At 38.7% G+C, this 20571-nt stretch overlaps 1 protein-coding gene across 2 annotated transcripts in view; it reads left to right on the top strand.

Moving 5' to 3' along the window:
• Positions 1–20571, top strand: part of LOC144686640 (cytoplasmic dynein 1 intermediate chain 2-like) — a 95044-nt gene that overhangs the window by 45574 nt on the left and 28899 nt on the right. For both annotated transcript variants that reach the window (XM_078552104.1, XM_078552105.1), the window contains one exon: positions 5019–5134. In XM_078552104.1, coding sequence (XP_078408230.1) covers positions 5019–5134 — 116 coding nt within the window. The remainder of the gene's footprint in view (positions 1–5018; positions 5135–20571) is intronic.

The raw sequence follows: 20571 nt of genomic DNA, 5'->3' as shown, positions 1-20571 counted from the left end.
TTTCAAATGGCTTTCATTCAAGTGCTCACCAGCAGCATCTACATTGTTTATTAATATGATTAACCTTTAAGTATTGCTGAAAAAGAGAAATTTTGTCAAAGCTTTTCATCTTGCACTCAGCAGGACAATTTGCATGAATACAATGTAAGGGAAAACAAATTTATATAGTACGAGAAGAGTGCTGATTAGTTGGCAAGTGTACTTGGATGGCATGGATAATACACCAGTTGATGGTGACTGACAGTTAACTGCCGAGCATTATTTGAAATTTAAACCAGGCAGCTTGTCTCTGGCCAAGGCATTGCCCTGAGGAATCAACCAGTGAATGACTGTCACTTATTTTGCTTAGCTGAAACAGGCGTATTGTATATACGTATTCTTTCTATCTTCAAAGCAGAGCACACTGTGTATTAATATATGTAGCTTCCAGTACATGCAAATACACCACACTGTGAGCCTGACTGATAATCTTAAATTGTCAGCGAAATTCTTAGCACACTGAGGATTATTTAGCAAATGTTGTCCAATCGCGGAATCACATCTCATGCTGGACACTGTTTTGAGTTCTGCAAGCACAGGCTGGTTGGGTACAGTCTGTATCTTGTCCTTTGTGAACAATGGAAGGGATGTGCTGCTTGATATGATCCACAAGTCTTTGGGACATACGGCCTACATACTGAGCATCACACGAGCACTGAAATTCATAAACCACATTACTCATTTGTCTGATAGGCAGAATATGTTTTTGGCTTGACGGCAACATCCTTTTAGTATCGAATACTGCTTGTGTTGCTTCTGCATAATAGCAGCGTGAAGCAGCAGTTGCTCAAATTTTTGAGATACCTTGCTGTTCCAGGATAATCTGAGGTAGACTGGGCACTTTTCAGCTAAGCAAAGTAAGTGACAGCCATCTGCTGGTTCATTCCTCACGGCAATACCATGACTAATCAGAGTCAAGCTGTCTGGTTTAAATTTAAAACAATGCTTCGCAGTTAACTGTCAGTCACCATCAACTGGTGCGTTCTCCATGGCAAATACCTCTACCAATCAGAGTCCAATTGCGAACTAATCAGCACTCTCTTCTCATACAGTACAAACTTGTTTTCCCTTGCGTTTTATTCTTGCGAATTGACCTGATGAGCGCAAGACAAAAAGCTTTGACAAAATGTCTTTTTTTTTCAGCAATGCTCAAGTTCTGATTAACATTACTCAATATTAATGTATTTATATAGCAGTTTAATCCTTTGAGAGCTAGAATCATATAATACAGAAGGAAACCGTTCAGCACATTGTGCCTGTGCAGATTCTTTGAAAGTGCTGACTAATTAGTCCAAGTTACCTGCTTTTTTCCCCTAGCCTGGAAATGTTATTATTTTTATAAGATATTTGGTTGCATTTGTAAATATGGTTGGAATTTTGAATGCAAATAAATGTATTGTTTCCAATGCATCAATTATTACGTAAAACTGGAGAAAGATGTGCATTTAAATAGCACCTTTATGACCATAGAATTGTCCAGTGTCTTACAGCCAATGAAGTACTTTTGAAGTGTAGCCACTGTTGCAATGTAGGAAACGTGGCAGCCAATTTGCGCACAGCACAAACAGCAATGTGATAATGAACAGATAATCTGTTTTTGTTGTGTTGATTGAAGGATAACTATTGATCAGGCCACTGGATCAGCTCCCTGCTTTCCCTCAAAATAGTGCTGTGAGATCCCATCTGCATGATTTAACAGCACCTCTGAAGGTGCAGGACTCCCTCTACTGCACTGGTGTGTCAACTTTTTGATTTTGATGATCAAGTCTTAGAGTGGGACTTGAACCTGCAACTGACTCGGGTGAGAGTGCTACCAACTGAGCCACAGCTGACACTGGAGGTTTTGACAACAACTCCCAAAGTAATGTTAATGCCATCTAATGCTATTGATGTGAATAAGACACATCTTTTGTGTCTTATTATTCATCATGAGAGTAACATAATATTTAATGATAGGATTCCTTAAACTGTATTGACTTGACGATGCATATGGAAGGGGTTAAACCAGCTGAAGCTTTTGCTCACTCACTGGCATGGCAAAATAAAAGCCATTGAATTACATGCACAATTTCTAATTATTGCCATTGAATTCCATATTCCATTTACAGATTTGAAATTAAAACACAATGATGCTTTAACACCCTTTAAATGTCTAACTGTGAGCTAAATAGTTTCTGAGCAAACTTGAAGAGTCACTGCAGGATAGGGCCCTGTAGTGACCTAATTCCAGATAGCTGATTCAATGCATTCAACTATTTATTTTGAGACAAGTTGACGCAAAGATGGGACTTATTTGCAGCTTGTCAACAGCTCTTACTGTATTATATGAAAACTAGAGGAAGGTCACTGTGAATGCTGAATAGTCTATTGTGGGAGCAGATAGTTGTTGTCTTGCTTCTGCTAGTCACTTTGTCAGATGCTGAACAAACTATTGTAGGAAATCTCATCCATTGCATCAATTTTAACATTTCAGTGTTACTGCTTTTTAATCCATACTAGTACATTGCCACTACCACAAACAGCTTGTGGTTCTATAGTACAATTCATATAATAAAATGTAGTCAAAATGTCTCAAAGAAGGAAATATCCAGAAACTTGAGAAATAATGGATGATGGATTGCAGATGGTAACTGGAGCAATGATTAGAAATGGTTTTGAGGACCACATTGAAGAAGGTGTGAAATAGGATGGAAGTGTTTAGGGAGAACGTTGGAGTATGCTGCTGTGGAGGCTGAAAGCTCCAAGACTGAAGCAACAGCTGGGCAACACTTCAGACTGCCATACTGGAGTAATTCATGTTGGAACTTGCAAAGGCAGTTTCAGCGCCAAAGTGGGTGAGGTAGGAGAAGACACAAGCGCTGTTGCGATGGGAAGAGGTGGTTGCCTAGAAGTGTGGCTTGAAACTTAATTTAATTAATCAGGGAATTTGCATAATTGAGCTCAACATGATAAAACTGTAGGATGGAGCTAGGGGCTGTAGTGCAGTGTTTTTGGTGGGAACAGCCTTTGGCAATGCTGATCTTGTGTTGAAAGGAAGTCGTGCCAGTGCAGGATTCAGCATCAACCAAGAATCAATACTTGTTCATGTATATTCTGTGTTGAGAAACAATTCTGCATTGTTTGGAAGTATTTTGAGGATTAATTAGAAAAGGCCTGAATTTGTTCTGGAACCTGTGGCGTATACTTGTACAGAAGACTAGAAAATTTAATCCAACCATGGGTTGAAAACAGTGGAATTATCTTATGGGAGTCATTGTGTTGCATATACAGTACGTTTGCTTAGCCAGACCCTATTGTATTTGCCTGTTCTGAGCTCTTCAGTGTTCAGCTCTCTAACTCCTGGTCACTTCCTTCCTCTCTGAGTTGGCCTTCTACCTCTTAACTCTATGCAGAGGTGACAGTTTAAGATCAAATTTACCAAATCCTGGGGAACCAGAGACTCTTGGGGGTGGGGGTGTTATTGTTTCCCCACTCTTTTGGCTGGAAAGTGACTTGTACTTTAAATGCAAGTGTATATATATTTTGTTGTGTGGCTTGTAAAAGTTGTAGCCTCCTGATGGAATTTTCTCCCCTTAACTACTGGAACTCTTAAACATCCCCCTGCAAAGGTGCCTTATTTATTTTAAGATTAAAGCAGCTTTTATTTGGTGTTATACCTCTGCACCATTCTGACACATTGAAATATGGGATGGGTGAGTTTAAGGGCTGTCTGGCTACATAACTTCAAGTTACATATTTTGTTTGGTAATTGGAGGAACATTAGGCTTTCTTCAAATCATTGTACTAAATTGGAAATAGATTGGGATAGATTAATTCCGTAATTGGAAAACATGTTGAAATTTAGAGAAGTCATTTGGCACCTTGTTCTTTTTTGGGTGTAGTCAATGTTTGTCTTTCTGTAATATGTCTTCCACTGTGTTTAACACTTGTCTTCCTTAGATTCCTTTGCCAGGCACCCCAACCCAAACAACTTCTCTAATTTTAATAGGACTTAGGTTACTTGGTAAGCTGATACTTCAGAACTGGAAAATGAATTTAAATTTCTTTTGAGACCTGGTAATAAAGTATATATGAAGCTTTGTAGTGTGTGTCATTCTTTTCATATGTCAGAGAGCAGATCTTTTCTTTAAAATTAAAACAAACTTAGCAGCCGCCTGGACACACAAGCCTCCTCTTCTCCCCTTTCATTCAGCTGGTCACTATCACCTTTGCCTCTTACCTATTCTTAGTTTGGTCTCTTTGGATTTTGTGATACCTTTTCTTTCTATCCTTTCTCATTAATTGTTTCTTTAGCTGTATGTCATTTTTCATACTAGTCTGCTTATGTTCTTTCTCTAGAGGTAAGTAGCTGCCTGCTAATTATTTTTTCTCAATATATTTTTGCTAATTGTAGTAAGCTTAAATTGTTGCCATTACAGTTATCTTATGTACTACATGTATTTGCCTGATGTATTTTCCTTGTGGTTTTAGTTTATTTTAGCTTAGCATTCTTTCCTGTGCAAGCATTAAGAAATACAATTTGAATTATTATTTGTCTGTACACATCATGTAAAATAGTACATATAATAGTGCTCAATTGGTTAAGTTCATTTATGGAAAAAGAAATGTCTGGAATAAATGTGCATTAATACTAACATCACTGATTTAAACTTTTTTTAATAATGCTGCATGGTTGACTTGTCAATCAATAGGACCTTTCATTGGGATACCGATCCTTCAGTTCTGCAGCTTCAAGCTGATCTTGGGTATTGCCTCCTCATTTCTTCTACTTGTACTTTTTATCAGTCATTAATATAATAATTCTGACTTATATTAATTTATGCAGAACTTGAGGATAAAAGTTACATCACCTTTGCTTTAAATATTTATCCCTTGATATTTTTCATATGCATTTCCTGTTGCTTTGTATATACTTAATTATTTTATAACATCAGTAATAATTTTGAATGATTCTTCCTCTTCCAATCATTTATTGACAGACGAGGAGCAATGAAACTCGAGATGGCAAAAATCACACAGGTAGACTTCCCTCCACGAGAGATTGTTACATATACAAAGGAAACACAAACCCCAGTGATTGCACAGAAAACTGAAGGTAAGATGACTTAAAAAACACACACGTTACTGGAAAAGTATGGAAAATAATTAAGCATCTTTTTTCTCTACTAAAATACCACTGATCAATAATGTTTTGACAGATATAGGGAACTTCCAAAGTAATATTTTTCAATAAGCAAATTCTCACACTGTTTAATGGATGGTGTTTACTGTATGAACAGATATTAAAAGTACATTTAAGAATGCAGAATTTATGTTCTAAAACGTTATACATAGCAAATACACTTGAAGAAGTTGTTGAGGCTTAACGTAGTATAGCATGAAGCCTGAAATAAATGTGCGATATGAAAATAACATTACAGGAGGAGATCGTATTTCATCAGCATTAATCGGAATCTTGTGTTTACACCCTTGAAATGAATTGGAGCATTTGCTATTAATAGTATGTGTACAAATGTAGACCTTATGGTAGCTCTTTAACTTTATATTCATCCAGTTATTTTTTTTTGTTGGTGGCAGTTGTAATGGCATGAAATCATAGACAATTCTCCTGTAATTATACCATGTAATTAGAAATTAAGCATTGGGGATTGTTTCAACATATTACGGGAAACGTCACATATCAAGTGCATTGAAAATTAACATTTGTTCGTTGCCCATCTAAAAGAAATTCACGTCACACAGCTCGACTTTCTAAAGATTTTTTTGCATTTAAATAGATGTTTCATTTTTTAATTTAAATTAAAGGATGTTATTTTTCTGTTATCCTCGAAATACTTCTATCTAAGTGAATACAAAGATGCAAGCTTTCAGGTCTTGCTGTGGGTCATTGATAACTTTTTTAAAAATCATGGATTGCCGCCATTTGTGGAACCCTATCAGTAGAGCTAAAGCTAGGAATGACATTGACTTGTTCACTGAGATTTTTTTTTATTTGTTTGTGAGATGTGGGCGTCGCTGGCTAGGCCAGCATTTATTGCCCATCCCTAATTGCCCTGGCCAAAGGGCATTTTAAGCATCAACCACATTGCTGTGGGTCTCGAGTCACATGTTGGCCGGACCAGGTAAGGGCAACAGATCTTCCCTATAGGACATTAGTGAACCAGGCGCGTTTCTATGACAATCGGCAATGGTTTAGTGGTCATCAGATTTTTAATTCAGCAGATATCTAGTACTTCTAGATTGTTAGAAGTTGCAACGCTAATAAGATCTTGTGATTTGGCTTAAGGGCCGAAAATGTTTTTTTTTAAAAGCCAACTTATGGTCCACATGCGTGAGTAATCAGTTTGCTTCTGGACATTACCATCCACATTCAAGGACACATCTTAGATCATATAGTATAGAGAATTGGTGGTCATTTTATTCATTGTTTAGTATGCATCAGGAATTTAGCATTACCAGATGTTTTGCTTTCCACTTCTGGGACAGGCAAAAAAGCAAAATACTGTGGATGTTGGAAATCTGAAATTAAAACAGATAATTCTAAAAATACTCCAGTTCAGGCAGCGTCTGTGGTGAAAGAAACAGTTAACAGTTCATGTGAGTAATCTTACATCAAAACTAGGAAAATTTAGAAGTGTAATAGAGGTGAAATGGAGGGAGGGTGCTACATTGTTGGCTTGTATCAGTGCCATTTCCTCCTCTCACCCAGAACTTGAAGACTTCATCAACTTTGCTTTTGATTTCCACCCTTCTCTCACCTTCACATGGTTCATCTTGGACTCTTCCCTCCCCTTCTTCATCGTCTTGTCTCCATTTCTGGAGATAGTGTAACAACAAATATTCATTATAAGCTTTCTGACTCTCACAGCTACCTCATCGAGACTTCCTCAGACCTGTCTCCCTGCAAGGACTGATTCCATTCTCCCAGTTTCTCCATTGCATATATTCTGATACACGATCTCATACCAGGGATTCTGATAGGTCTTTTTCCTCAACCGAGGATTCTTCCACACTTGTTGACGAGTCCCGCGATTGTGCTGGTGTCATTTCCCACACTTCTGCTCCTGTCCCTTCCCTTCCCTCGCAGAGCCACAATAGGGTTCCTTTTGTCCTTATCTCCCACCCCACCAGCCTCTGTACTCTTTGGATCATACTGCGCCACTTCTGCACATGATGACACCATCATGCTCTACACGGGATACCAAACATCGCCCCTTTCAATATTCCAAAGAGACTGTTCCCTCTGCTTCAACCCTGGTCCACTCCTTGATCACTCCCAACATCCCATCCCCTTCCCATAACTCCTTTCCATGCAAGCACAGGAAGTGCAACACCTGCCTTTTTACTTCCTCTCTCCTCGACCTCCAAAGGTATAAGGAAGTATGGATGAGGTAGTTGTGTGAACCAGAGAGCTTCCAATGAACATTTGTTAATAGACTATACCCAAAAATGGAGACAAAAGATGAGAAAGAGAAGAGTAGGAGATGGACCATGTGAGGTGAGAGAAGAGTGGAAATCAGAAGCAAAGTTTTCTAAGTCAGGGCGAGAAGAAGAAATGGCACTGATACAGTCATCAATGTAGTGCCCTCCTCTGTTTCACTTGCCTAAAATCTATTATGCTCTAAATTTTCCCAATCCTGATGAAAGGTTATTGATCTTCCAGGTAAAACAAGTGAGTTTTATATGTACTGCTTTCAATTTAGCATTCCTGTATTTGACGCTCATAATGTGGTCTACTCTTCATGGAATACCAAATGCAGAGTTGGTGACCACTTTGCGGAACACCTCTGTTTAGTCCGCAAGCATGACCCTGAAATTCCAGTTGCCTGTCATTTTAATTCTCCACCTTAGTCTCACGCTGACCCCTCTGTCCTCAGTCCACAGCAGTGTTTCAGTGATGTTCAACGCAAGTGAGAAGAACAGGACCTCCTCTTGCTACTGGGCGCTTTATAGCCATCTCTACTCAACGTTGAGTTCAACAATGTCAGATTGTTATCACTGCCCCCATTTTGTTTCCTATTCCTTGCACATTTTGTCCTCATTCTTATTTTCCTCTGTTTTTGCTTATGGATGGCAGCTGTTCATCATTCTGCTGGTCATACCTCCTTCAGACTCATCTTTTTCTTGACTGGTCACATCACCTCTCCCTTTGACACTGAACCACCCACTCTTTTCTGTCTCAATCTTTCCTGCCTGGTGTTTAGAAGAATGAGAGGTGATCTAATTGAAACCTACAAAATTCTGAGGGGGCTTGATAGGGTAGATGCTGAGAGATTGTTTCTACTAATTGGGGAGTCTAAATCATGGAGTCACAGTCTCTGGATAAGGGGTTAATTTTTTAGGACTGAGATGAGGAGAAATCGCTTCACTTGAAGGGTTGTGAATCTTTGGAATTCTCTAGCCCAGAGGGTTGTGGATGCTCCATCATTGAATATGTTTAAGGCTGGGATGGACAGATTTTTGGTGCCACAGGGAATTAAGGAATATGGAGAGTGGCCAGCAAAATGGAGTTGAAGCCCAAGATCAGCCATGATCGTATTGAACGGTGGAACAGGCTTAATGGGCCATATGGTTTACTCCTATTCCTATTTCTTGCGTTCTTGTATCTTGCACCCTATCACAGAGCTTTCCTTTGGTTATGCTTCCACCCATCCTCTAAAACCTATTACAGTTGTAACTTTTCCCAATTCTGATGAAAGGCTGTAGTCTTGAAATGCAAACTTTGTTTTTCTGTCCACAGATGCTGCCTGATCTGCTGAGTATTTCCAGCATCTTCAGTTTTTATGAAGTGCCTGTGATATTTGATCAAGATGGTGATCCCAAATTTGTCTATTTTTCCATTATGTAGTGGCAAATAGAATGAATACTTTGACATGAATAGTCAGACACATGCAGGCTTCATGCATCATCTGCTGTTTTACAAAGCTAGCACCTGGTGTACCCTCATTTCTCCATCATCAATAATGCAATACGGCCCTGGTTGTGCCAGGAGAAAGCTCGCCACTGGCTGGAATTATACCTAGCACAAATGAAGATGACTGGATTGTTGGGAGGCCATTTATCTCAGCCCAGGATATCGTTGCTGGAATTTCTCAGGGTTGTGTCCTAGGCCTAGCTGCCTTCAGCTACTTCATCAATGATCTTCCTTTCAACATAAGGCCAGAAGTAGGGATGTTAACTGATAATTGCACCGTGTTCAGTTTCTATTTCAATTCCTGATAATTAAGCAGCCTGTGCCTGCATGCAACAAGACTTGGGCTGATGAGTGACAGTAACATTTGCATCACACAAGTGCTAGGCAACAGCCATCTCCCACAGGAGAGAGCCCAGCCACCTTCCTTTGATATTCAATGGCATTACCATCACTGAATCCCCAACCATCAACATCCTGTGGGTCACCATTGATCAGAAACGTATCCAGCCACCAAATGTTGTGCCTACTGTGCACTTCAGAGGCTTAACTCTTAACTCCCCGCTACATTCTACCACTTACAAGGCACCATTCAGGAGTGTGATGGAATACTGCCCAGTTGCCTGGATGAATGCAACTCCAACAACACTCAAGAAGCTTGGCACTATCTAGAAGAAAACAGTCCACTTGATCAACACCCTATCCCTTGACCACTGGCGCAAAACAGCTGCAGTACATGCCATCCACAAGATGCATTGCAACAACTCACCAAGGCTCCTTTGACAGCACCTCCTAAACCTGTGACCTCTACCACCAAGCATGACAAAGGCAGCAGGTGCATAGGAACACCATCACCTCCCGATTTCCTTCCAAGTCACATACCATCCTAACTTGGAAATATATTGCCATTCTGTCATCATTGCAGGGTTAAAATCCTAAAACTCCCTGCCTGACAACTCTGTGGGAGCACTTTCATCACATGAAGTATAGCAGTTCAAGTAGGCAGTTCACCTCCACCTTCGTAATTAGGGATGGGAAATGAATGCTGGCCTTGCTACTGATGCCAAACCCTGTGAATGTATTAAAAAAACACCAGCACTAGAACACCAGCAGGATTGTGAGGCTATTTGGTGTGTTACCGTAGTCTTTGTGAATGTTTACAAATATGCATACTATCTCTTAAAAACAGTTTTGCAGTGTCTCCCATATTTTATATTTTGGGACTTAATTAACTTAGCATGGTTCTTGGCTATTATGATACACTGATTAAAGGAGGGGGCATACTTTCAATATAATGTCCTGTTCTTTATTCTTCTTTTACTCTCTCTCTGCTTAGACTACATACACCCAAATGTATACTATGTCTTACAACTTGAAAACTTCAACTGTGTTGATTAATTTTAATAACTGCTGTTATAATAACTACTTTCTGCACTAAACTGAATTTTTTGGCTTTGCCAAGCTTACGTTTTTATATCCTTAAAGCAGCCTGTTCTTAATGATTATCTAATCAAGAACTGCCTTGCTTATATCCCAAGATCAAAAACAAAAATGCTTGGCCAATTTGATATGTCAGTCACTTCTTCCCCATAATTCGAACGCTACCTTTCCAATGAAACATTTCAAAAAGCCTTCAACTCCCATAGTTTTGAATGCAGTTGACTGTCAGTGCTGATAGTCTGGGTCAAGGGTTGACCCCATCTACGCACAGAGGCCATCCTTTTTGCTTTCACAGGAAGGGTTCCTGTAAAGACTGAGCATTTAGTCAAGTTGTAAACTAGGTGAAGGGAAAACACTTACTTTAGCTCCTGTTGTCAAAAGGCTTTCTCAGGAACCAAACCAATTTAGATGCTTATCAATTAGGAACTGTTTCCAAGGCCAATAACTTTTTTCTTATAACTTCATTTAGCACTTGTTTATTGACCCTAACCTGACCTAGCTTTCAGTATCAGTATCTTAATGAAGTCTTTGTAAGAACCTGAAAACACTAATGCTGTCTAAGGGTTTTGCTCTAACTTCTTCCGACACCCCCAAATCCAATGGATGTGCTATCTATAGAAACTAGGCTGGAATGATTTAAGAACAATTGTGTTGCTTTTTAGCTGCTTAAATGAGGCGGGTTGTCCTCATGTTTGAATCTTGGTGCAGTACTGCAATAATTTGGAGAACAACACTAAGCTGAAAAGTGGATGCCCAAAATTCAACTTTTCGCATTGAAATGCCTTTTAAATAGTGAAGTAAAATAAAACTAGAAAAAGGCCTAAGTACTTTTAGGATTTTAGTGGTGAATGAAGTTATTTTTAAAGTGAAAAGTACCTTAGAAAATGCAAGATATTTTAAAGGAGAGGATAAATGCTAGTCAGGTTACTTTGAATGTGAAGTTTTTGACCTGGCTTGGAAAGAAAAAGTTAAATATTAACAATGTTGATAAAAAGGATTTCAAGTGTTAGTTTGATTTTCCCCTACTTTGTAGAAATTTTCTATTTGGGTCTCAGTATTGAGCAGGAGTTTGATCTGTATAGATCAGTTTTCTTTCTGATTCTGAGTGCTAATTGGGAGTCACCTGAATTGGATATTTTCAGCCGAAACGTGGGGAAATTGGGTTTAAGTTCTGATTAACTCCATTCAATTGTAAACTGTTCTAATTTTTTTCTTGCATGGAAGCATTTGCAATCGAATTTTGTTTCTTTTCCCCATCATCCTTATTACACGGATTTGAATAGAAATTACAATATGGAAACAGACTTTTTGGCCAGAACAACCTGTGTTGAAATTTATCCTCCACATGAGCAGTAGTCCTAACCCAATGTTGCCCAACAGAATTTGCTGAGTAAAAACAGGTGTGGCCAAGGTGACCATGTTTAAGGTCCATGCATAAACTTTAGAAAATGCATTGCATGCAATATAGGTACAGGTAAATGTAAATAATGTCTATGTTTATTTAACAAACATATACTGTCGTTTTGTGTGAAACTTTGCAATTTTTCTCTATCAAAAACTGGAATTCTGGCATAAATTACACACCACATTATAATGAAGTCTCTAGGGGCAGGATTTTCCTGTCAGCGAGCGGGAGGGTGGGGCTCGCTCGCCGATGCGTAAAATGACATACGGTGATGTCGAGTGGAACTCCCGACGTCACCGTGCCCCATTTAAATTTTCCGGTAGGCGAGGGCGCAGCAAAATCAGCTGTGCGCCCACCGACCCGTCAATGGCCAATTGAGGCCGTTGACAGAGCCATTTAACTAATTAGTGGACCTGCCCGTCCAACCTTAAGGTTGGCGTGCAGGCCAGGAGCCCCGGTGGGAATTAGAAAAAGCATGAAACCTCATTTAAAAAAGTGTTAGAATATAAGGGGAGGGAGGAGAAGGTTTTGCTATAAGAATCTTGGTCAGACCACATTTGCAGCACTGTATGCAGTTCTTGACACTGCATCCTAAAAAGGATAAACTTTGTTGGAGCGCAGTGAAGATTCACCAGAATACTACCAGGGCTACAAGGAATAGATTGTGGTGAGAGGTAACATAATCTAGGATTGTATTCCCTGGAATGCAGAAGGTCAAGGGAATTATTTGATTGAGGTTTGTTAGGATTTTGAAAGGAATCAGTCAGGTAGATGGAGATAAACTTTTTTCTGCTGATGGGAGGAGTCTAGGGGACATAACCTTAAAACCAGTTTACAGCGTGGGCAATAGCAGTGAGATTAACAGCCAGTTGATTTACTTTTTGGTAATGTTGGTTGAAAGAGATGCGTTGCGCAGGACACTTTGACAAATAGCTCAGTGGAACCTTTATTGTTCAATTGAACCACATAAACAGGCAGATGCACCCCCCAATTCAACGTCTAATTTAATGTCACCCTCAGGGTGATGCCTGAGATAATGAAACGTTCCTTTAGTATTATGCTGAAGTGTCAGCCTCAATTATGAGCTGCAGCCTTGGAGAGGGGCTTAAACCCACAACCTTTAGCTGAGGTTATAGTACTATAAACTGAGCTATGCTGGACTCTAGGAGAGAAAGGGATATATTTAGAAGGAAAAGTTTTTATTTCACATTATGTATTTTCATATAGCTTAAAAGGCACATTTAAATTGTAATGTATTTCTTGGTTCAAATCATTTAATTCTCCAAAATATGTATGTTTGATTGTGCCTTTGTAGGTAGGAAATAAAACATGAGTCAAATGCCTTGTATGCCTGGAAGGATACAAATACACCCAAGTTAACAAAACACAGCTATTTCACAGATGATTTAACTTTGATTAACCTGCTCCATAGAAACACATCATCTAGACAACTGTAACTTCACTCATATCGTTATTGCTAGGTGCAGCCTAATTTGCAGCAACACTTTTCTTTCCACTTCAACGAAATACATCACAATTTTGATGTTAAGTCGGAGTAAAAACTCAGTGGTTCATTAACCTTGTGTTCAGTGTTCATTGACAATAGTTGGTCACTTTTGCAGTAACTGCTACTTTAGTGAGGAGTCCTTATTGTATAGTCTGCTGGAGTGAAATCTATTGATGAAAACCAGACTGCAGTGAGCATGAAGCACATAGCATCTTATTTTAAAAAGTGACAATATGGTACACAGCTGCTTTGATGTCTACTCCCTTGTATCTAAATTTGTTAGACATGTTATTATTTGATGAAAGGGAAATAATTTTCCTTAACTGATACAAAATAACAGTCCCATGTGTATCCCTCACAAAATTTTGGAATTGTGAATGTTCAGGACTAATTGATATTGGTGTTGAACTGATAAGGTAGAACTATTGTTATTGAAGGCTCAGTATAACCATATTTTGAGTGTTTGCTTCTCTGCAATGATGAATGTTTCAAGTTGAACCCTAATATCCCAAATAGTCCCGAAAGTTGGCTGCATGATTGCCTGAGATTAGAAACTAGCAAATGGAACTTGTTAGGGCAATGGAAGGATTGCTCTGTCATTCTTTTTATAGGTATTGAACCAAAAAGATGCAGTATTTTATAAAGTGAAATAGAATTATTTCACTATAAAGTATAAAATAAACACATTTAATATTTTGAATTATTACTCGTGGTTACAAAATAATATAACCCACTAGTGGGAAGCCATTTTAAAAATGAATAATGTTGATAATGTTAAAGAGCTGACGAGATTGGTTCTTATTATCTCCAAAAAGTGGACAAACATTCCAATGTATCAGTAAAACTTAAACGCTGTTTAAGTGTCCATGTTCAAGCTCCACTTTGATACAGAGTGGAGCAGTACAACTTAATTCTGCTGTAAAATGCACTAGGATCAAACTGGTACCTGTAGTGAAAAAACACTGTCTGGGGGGCTGGGTGGAGTGGGTGGTTGATAGCATACAAGCTTGCCAGACCAAACAGAAATACTTCATTAGGTCTATTTTCAAATGGGAATTTCACAATAAGATTCAAATAGAAATATTGCTTCCATTAATTTACCAACTCAAATAAAGCAAATTAAATGAAAATAGCCTTGTCAGGAAACACTAAGGCGCAAAAACCAAGCACTGGTTATGTGTCACTAGCTTGTTAATGACTTTGCTAAAATTCATGGCAATATCCTGGTGAACATTTAGAAATGCAAGACCAGCTAATGGGTTTTCACTTGGTGAATTACAGAGCTAACTAGCTTAGGAAGAGCAGCTTATGTTTCTGTGTTCCAACAAGTGATCTAAATTTTGTCCTTTTGAAAGGTGGAGTGGTCAGATTTTTAAAAAATTATAGAAGTTTCAAGAGGTGTTTTAACCCACAAGCCACCACCACCTATGCCACCGGCCATTAGTATCCTGAAGATTACATTGCTGTTTTCTTTGGGGTTAGACTATCTAGTTTGTGTTTTTTTAATGTAGATTGGTTATTTTCCCCATGTTAGAGTGGTGGTTCTTTACTGCCAGATGAACATAGTAGGAAGAGGAACCAAGGACAGAAGAGGCCTAAACATATTCTTTGTAAAAATTTTTGTTACTTTCCTTGTAAAACCAGGAGGAGACCCACAAGGAAGGTTTAGGCCTCCCATTTCCAGCTCTTTCCACTCCCCTTCCGAAACATTGTAACCACCCTCTCCTTGAAATTGAGTTTCAGGTATAGAGCTGACTTGGGATGAGGGGCATGTAGGTGAGGCTGGGGAGATGAAATTGCCTGAGCCTGTTACTACTGACCTCAGTCATACTTGTTGCTTTCCTTGGTCCCCACCTGCTTGATTCCTGCTCTGGGTTAAAATTAGGTCTAATGTGTTGAAGTGTATGCTATGCTGCACTATTAGTATTTCTGTTTCTCATATCAGCCAGCTTCTTGTCTAAGAGGTGTTGCTAATTTAGTGTTGATTTTGGTTTTATTATGGTAAGCTATATTTTTGGGCCACTGTGAGCTGGGTTGAGTGTACCAAACTTATTTCATATCTGACCGTTACAGCAATATCCCTCTGTGAACTGAGGATTTGAATACAGATCTTAGAACCAAAAAAAGCAGTGTGTAAATTCACTCTGTCAACTATGTCCCATGTTTTGATTATCTAAACATAACCAGTTATTTACAGTCATATGTCTGTGGACATTTTAAGTTATGGAGCATAAGCTAACTATTTTATCATAAACTAAATTCATTGCAAAAGAGAGAATCTTCTTCAAAAGCAAGTTGAGTTTATCCAACTCAGCAGTCAATTTTGTATGCCGAATGAAGTTTCCATTAAAACTTAAGAATATCCAAATTTGAATGACAATTAAGATGTCAATCATTAATCAAAAATCATCAATTATAAAGATCCTGGTAGTCATCTGATCCACAAAATGGGCTTAAGTGCTTTATTTATATTGTGGTTTATTGGCAGCTTGGGTTGATATTCAAGCAACAGTTCTCTCTGGGAAAGTTGAGCATTCTTCTATTTCACTGCTGTGTTATCCTTTTAAGTCTCTTATTCAAATTCTGTAGCTTTATCTGACATTCATTTCCTGCAAAGGTCAGTTTTGTTTACCTTAATCTCAAATATGTTACCATATTATTGGAAACAAAAGATACATCTTCCACTGATGTGTGCCGAACTTTTGAAATGTTATTGGTCAATTCTACAAAGGTAAAAATATATTGTCATGAAATTGTAGGAGCAAGAAAGACTTAAACTAGTCAATCAGTTTCTGCATACTTGTGGTATTTTTCAATAAGCAAATGCAGCTGTATTCCATTATTTGGTTTAACATGACTCACTTCTTGTTACTTCAAATGCAGTCATTACAGTATCGAGCTTTGGTCTTGAGAAAATGTTCATTTCAAATTTGTTTAGTGTAAAGGTTTTAGATTTGATGATTGTATGTAAAACTGTCAACAAAGTGACATGGGGGGCAAGCACACCTGCAGAGATTATTTCGATTTTGGGTGTCGCGTTTTTGGTTTTGTGCTTGAACAACGTTGGACCCCTACCATGTCAGACTGCTTTCAGATTAATAGATTGTCCAGTGTATAAGTGATTTCTGTGAAAGGATGTACATCTTCTGTGTCTCTGTGTGATTATTTTTGAAAAAAAGCTTTCATTTTTTTTAAGTAGCACAAAAGCTATAATTGGCATGCTTTGTAAGGAAGTGTCAGTGTGTGAGAGATCGGAATCACTGTGAATTCTTTTTAAGCATTTCTTCCCCTCTGCACCACCGCCTCCACAGTGGGGTCATGCAGATCACTAGCTTCTCCTGAAATGGCCATTTTCTCTGGCAGGTGCATTATACCCAGTGTTTTCAGATTGTTTTTCCATTCTGAATGGATGGCAGGTTGATTGCTCTGGCTGCATTCTTAGAGAAAGGGCTGACAAATGCAGCAGAGCTTGCTCAAAAGACAGTGATTACTGTTTTCCTTTGCAGCTGATTGAAGCCCTTGAAAGGAAAGATTTTAACTTCCCCCATTTGGTTGAAAGTATGAGCATATCTGCAGGATATTGAAATTGTTCATGTTATTAACCTATTTCTGTAAACTTGTCAGAGTGGTAGGCAGATTCAATTTCCATCCACCATTAAATTTGCACATATGATTATCATTTCGATAAAGCACAAGTTAACATCATAGTGTGCATTTCACTGTTATTTTTCTAAGCTCTATTACTGCAGGCTTAATTATATTTTATTGTCTGCCTAAATGTGTTTGTTGTGAAGGATATGAAAATGTGGCGATTAGTGTGGCTTGGCAGCTGTTATGGCCTACAAGATGTATTTTATTCAGTTTTCAGCCTGAATGCTCGCCTTTAACTCCCCTGGTGGGCCAGTAATTACACAGTCTTGCTGTCAGAGATGTGATTGGAAGCAGTCAGGCAGAAAACTTTGTGCCATCCCAGTGCCACCTTGTAGTGGAGAACACAATCCCAGCAGTACCATCTGTTCTTTGTTGTCTAGTCATCTGGCCTGGCTGCTGAGACCTGATCTAGGCAGCTGGTTCCCATCCTCAGACCAGCCTATCTCATGTGGTAGAACAGCTGACACAACTAAACTTGTACTTGGGTTTCTTGAAGTAAAGGGAAGTTTCCTGCTGTCCTGTTTCTTTAGACAGATGACCTGACAAAAGCTGTAACCTTTTACAGCATAGCCTCAGGATTAGAATGAAAGAGCAAAGCAGAATTAACTAGATTTTTAATACATATATCTAGAATATGCAGATTTTCAAATTTAAGCACATGTATGGGATGAGGAAGGGAAAGTAAAAACATCTGAAACTAATGTTGTTGCTGCCCCAGATATATTCTGACCCCATGGGTATAAGCTACTTTTTCTTGGTCAGTCCACTATTAAGTGCTCTTCAAGAATGCACTACAACCCCACATGTGTACTTCACTGGTACTGGCCAATTCCATAATCTCTGCCACCAAGAAGGACAAAAGCAACAAGATTATGGGAGCACTTTTAGCTCAATTGCACACCGTCACGTTGAACATATAACTGCTTCATTTTGTCTGGATCAAATTCCTGGAATTCCCTATCAAATACAATTGTGAAAGCACCATCAACACAAGAACTGCAGTAGTTTGAGGAAAAGAAGCACTGCCACCTTTTTAGTGCAGTTAGGGGCGGGCAATGAACAAGGCTTTACCAGTGTCAACCACTTTGAAAGGGCAAATAAAAAAATAGATTTCTGAAGGAATCCTTTCTTTGGTTCCTCGCTTCAATTTACTATTGCTAACCCCTCAACCATCCCAGACTGACTGCCATGCTTTACGTGGCGGCCCCAGGAAGCAGCACCAGTAGGACAAATTCCACCCCCTTTTGGATGATTGGACGTTTTACTTTAGTTCATTGTGTGCAGTTTGCTTTGTTTTGCAGAAGTGAGCCATGCAAATTTGAGAAGGAAAGGAAAATAATTTTCAATTATGGGTAGTTGGCATAGATTTTGTTTTGTTTTATTTTACTGTTTATTTTTATAACCCATAATAATGTCGTAAATTAAAAATAATTTATTTCTCAACCTTGTTTCGTCTTCTAACAAAATTGGAATTTGTATTACCACCCTGTGCCATTCTCTGTTGTGATTGGACAGCCTAGTTGTTTTCAGTACAACGGCACTTGGGCACAGCTATAGTCATAATCTCTGAACTGGCCTAACAGGGAGGGAGACCCTACTTGAAGACTTCCATGCTAATGATAAAATTTTTTGAAACAACAGCTGAACACTTGGAACACTCTTGAAACCCTTGGAACGCTCTTGTTTTCTTCTTTACAAAGGGTTAACAGCTCTCCTTAGCCTTTTCTCCCCTTTGTGTTCTACAATACCCAGAATTATATGACCTGCTCTCAGACCAGTCACAGTATCAGAACTGGGTCATATAGCCTAATCATATGACGATGGCAAATAACCAAAAGTGTCAGCTTGGCTCAGTGGCAGTAGTCTTGCCTCTGAGTCAGAAGGTTGTGGGTTCAAATTTCAATGCAGGACTTGAACATGTAATCTAGTTTAATACCTTAGTGCAATACTGAGGGAATGCTATATGTCTTTCAGATAAAATAATAAGGTCCGATCTGCCTGTCCATTGAGGTGTAAAAGATTGCAAGCCACTATTGAAAGAAACATTTTGGGAATCTTGAGAACCTGAAAGGTGCTATGTAATTGCAAATTTCTTTCTTCTGTTAGTCAGTGGTGCTCAAAATATACTTATGCTGACACAGCTCCAGATTGTAAATCCTATGTGTCAGTTCATTAGAACTTCATAATTACTAACAGCTATGATTTAAACTTTACTCTTTTGGATATTATGATCTTGAATCTGTAATGGAAGTATGGTCTTTCATTGTACAGGATATTCTTATCAAGTGGCTTCCTTGTTTTGATTATATACCTTTTGATAAGTTAGCGGTTCCAGATGTTGTTTTCCATTAGCTGTAAATAGAAGTGACTTTTTTGTATATTTATCATTATCATTTCTCACAATGCCCTTTGAAGAGCAGTATTAGGCTGAACTATTTATTTCCAATGAAGTTCAGTGAGAAATCGGATTATTACATGGTTAATTTCTTCAGTATTTTCTCTAATTGATTTAGTCATTTGGTAATACAGAACTTGAATATTGCTGAAAAAAGAGATTTTTGGTGGAAGCTTTTCATCTTGTACTCATCAGGACAATTTGCAAGAAAATACCAACGTCAGGGGAAACAACATATTTAGACTGTATAAGAAGAGAGTGCAGATTGGTTGGCAAGTGGACTCTGGTAGATGTGTTGCCATGGAGAATGCATCAGTGGATGGTGACTGACAGTTAACTGGCAAGCATTGTTTGAAATTTAAACCAGGCAGCTTCACTCTGATTGGTCAAGACATTGCCCTGGGGAATAAACCAGCGAATGGCTGATACTTATTTTGTTCAACTGAAACAGGCGCAATGCGTGTACATGTTCTTTCTGTCTGCAAAGAACAGGGCCCTGTGTATTAATATATGTAGCTTCCAGTACACACACATGCATCACACAGAGTCTGACTGATAATCTTAAATTGGTTGTCAGTGTAATTCTTAGCAAACTGAGGATTATTTAGCGAATGTTGTCTAATTGTGGAATCACATCTAATGTTGGACACTGTTTTGAGTTTTGCAAGCACAGGCTGGTTGGGTATGGTCTGTACCTTGCCCTTTGCAAACAGTGGAAGGGAAATGCTGTTTGATACGATCCGCCAGTCCCAGTTAGTGGCGAATACCACTCGTATTGTTACTGCATAGTAGCAGCGTGAAACAGCTAGCTTCTCCTATTGCTCAAATTGTTGAGATACAGACTGTACCCAACCAGCCCATGCTTGCAAAATGCAGAACACAGTATCGGACATTAACGAATGTTGCTAAATAATCCTCGGCGTGCTAAGAATTATGCTGACAATCAATTTAAGGATGTTAGTCGGGCTCGCAGTGTGGTGCACTTATGTGTACTAAAAGCTACACATAGTAATACACAGGGCTCTATTCTTTGCAGACAGAAAAAACATTTACAGACATTGCGCCTATTTCAGCTAAACAAAATAAGTGACAGTCAGTCATTCGCTGGTTCAATCCCCAGGGCAATGTCTTGACCAATTAGCGTCAAACTGCCTGGATTAAATTTGAAACAATGTTTGGCAGTTAACTGTCATTCACCATCCACTGGTACATTCACCATGGCA

Source organism: Cetorhinus maximus, chromosome 11 (genome assembly GCF_964194155.1).
Source record: "Cetorhinus maximus chromosome 11, sCetMax3.hap1.1, whole genome shotgun sequence".
NCBI classification, from domain to species: Eukaryota; Metazoa; Chordata; class Chondrichthyes; order Lamniformes; family Cetorhinidae; genus Cetorhinus; species Cetorhinus maximus.
The sequence above is the reverse complement of the archived record's forward strand: the minus strand, read 5'-3'. Positions and strand labels throughout refer to the sequence as shown.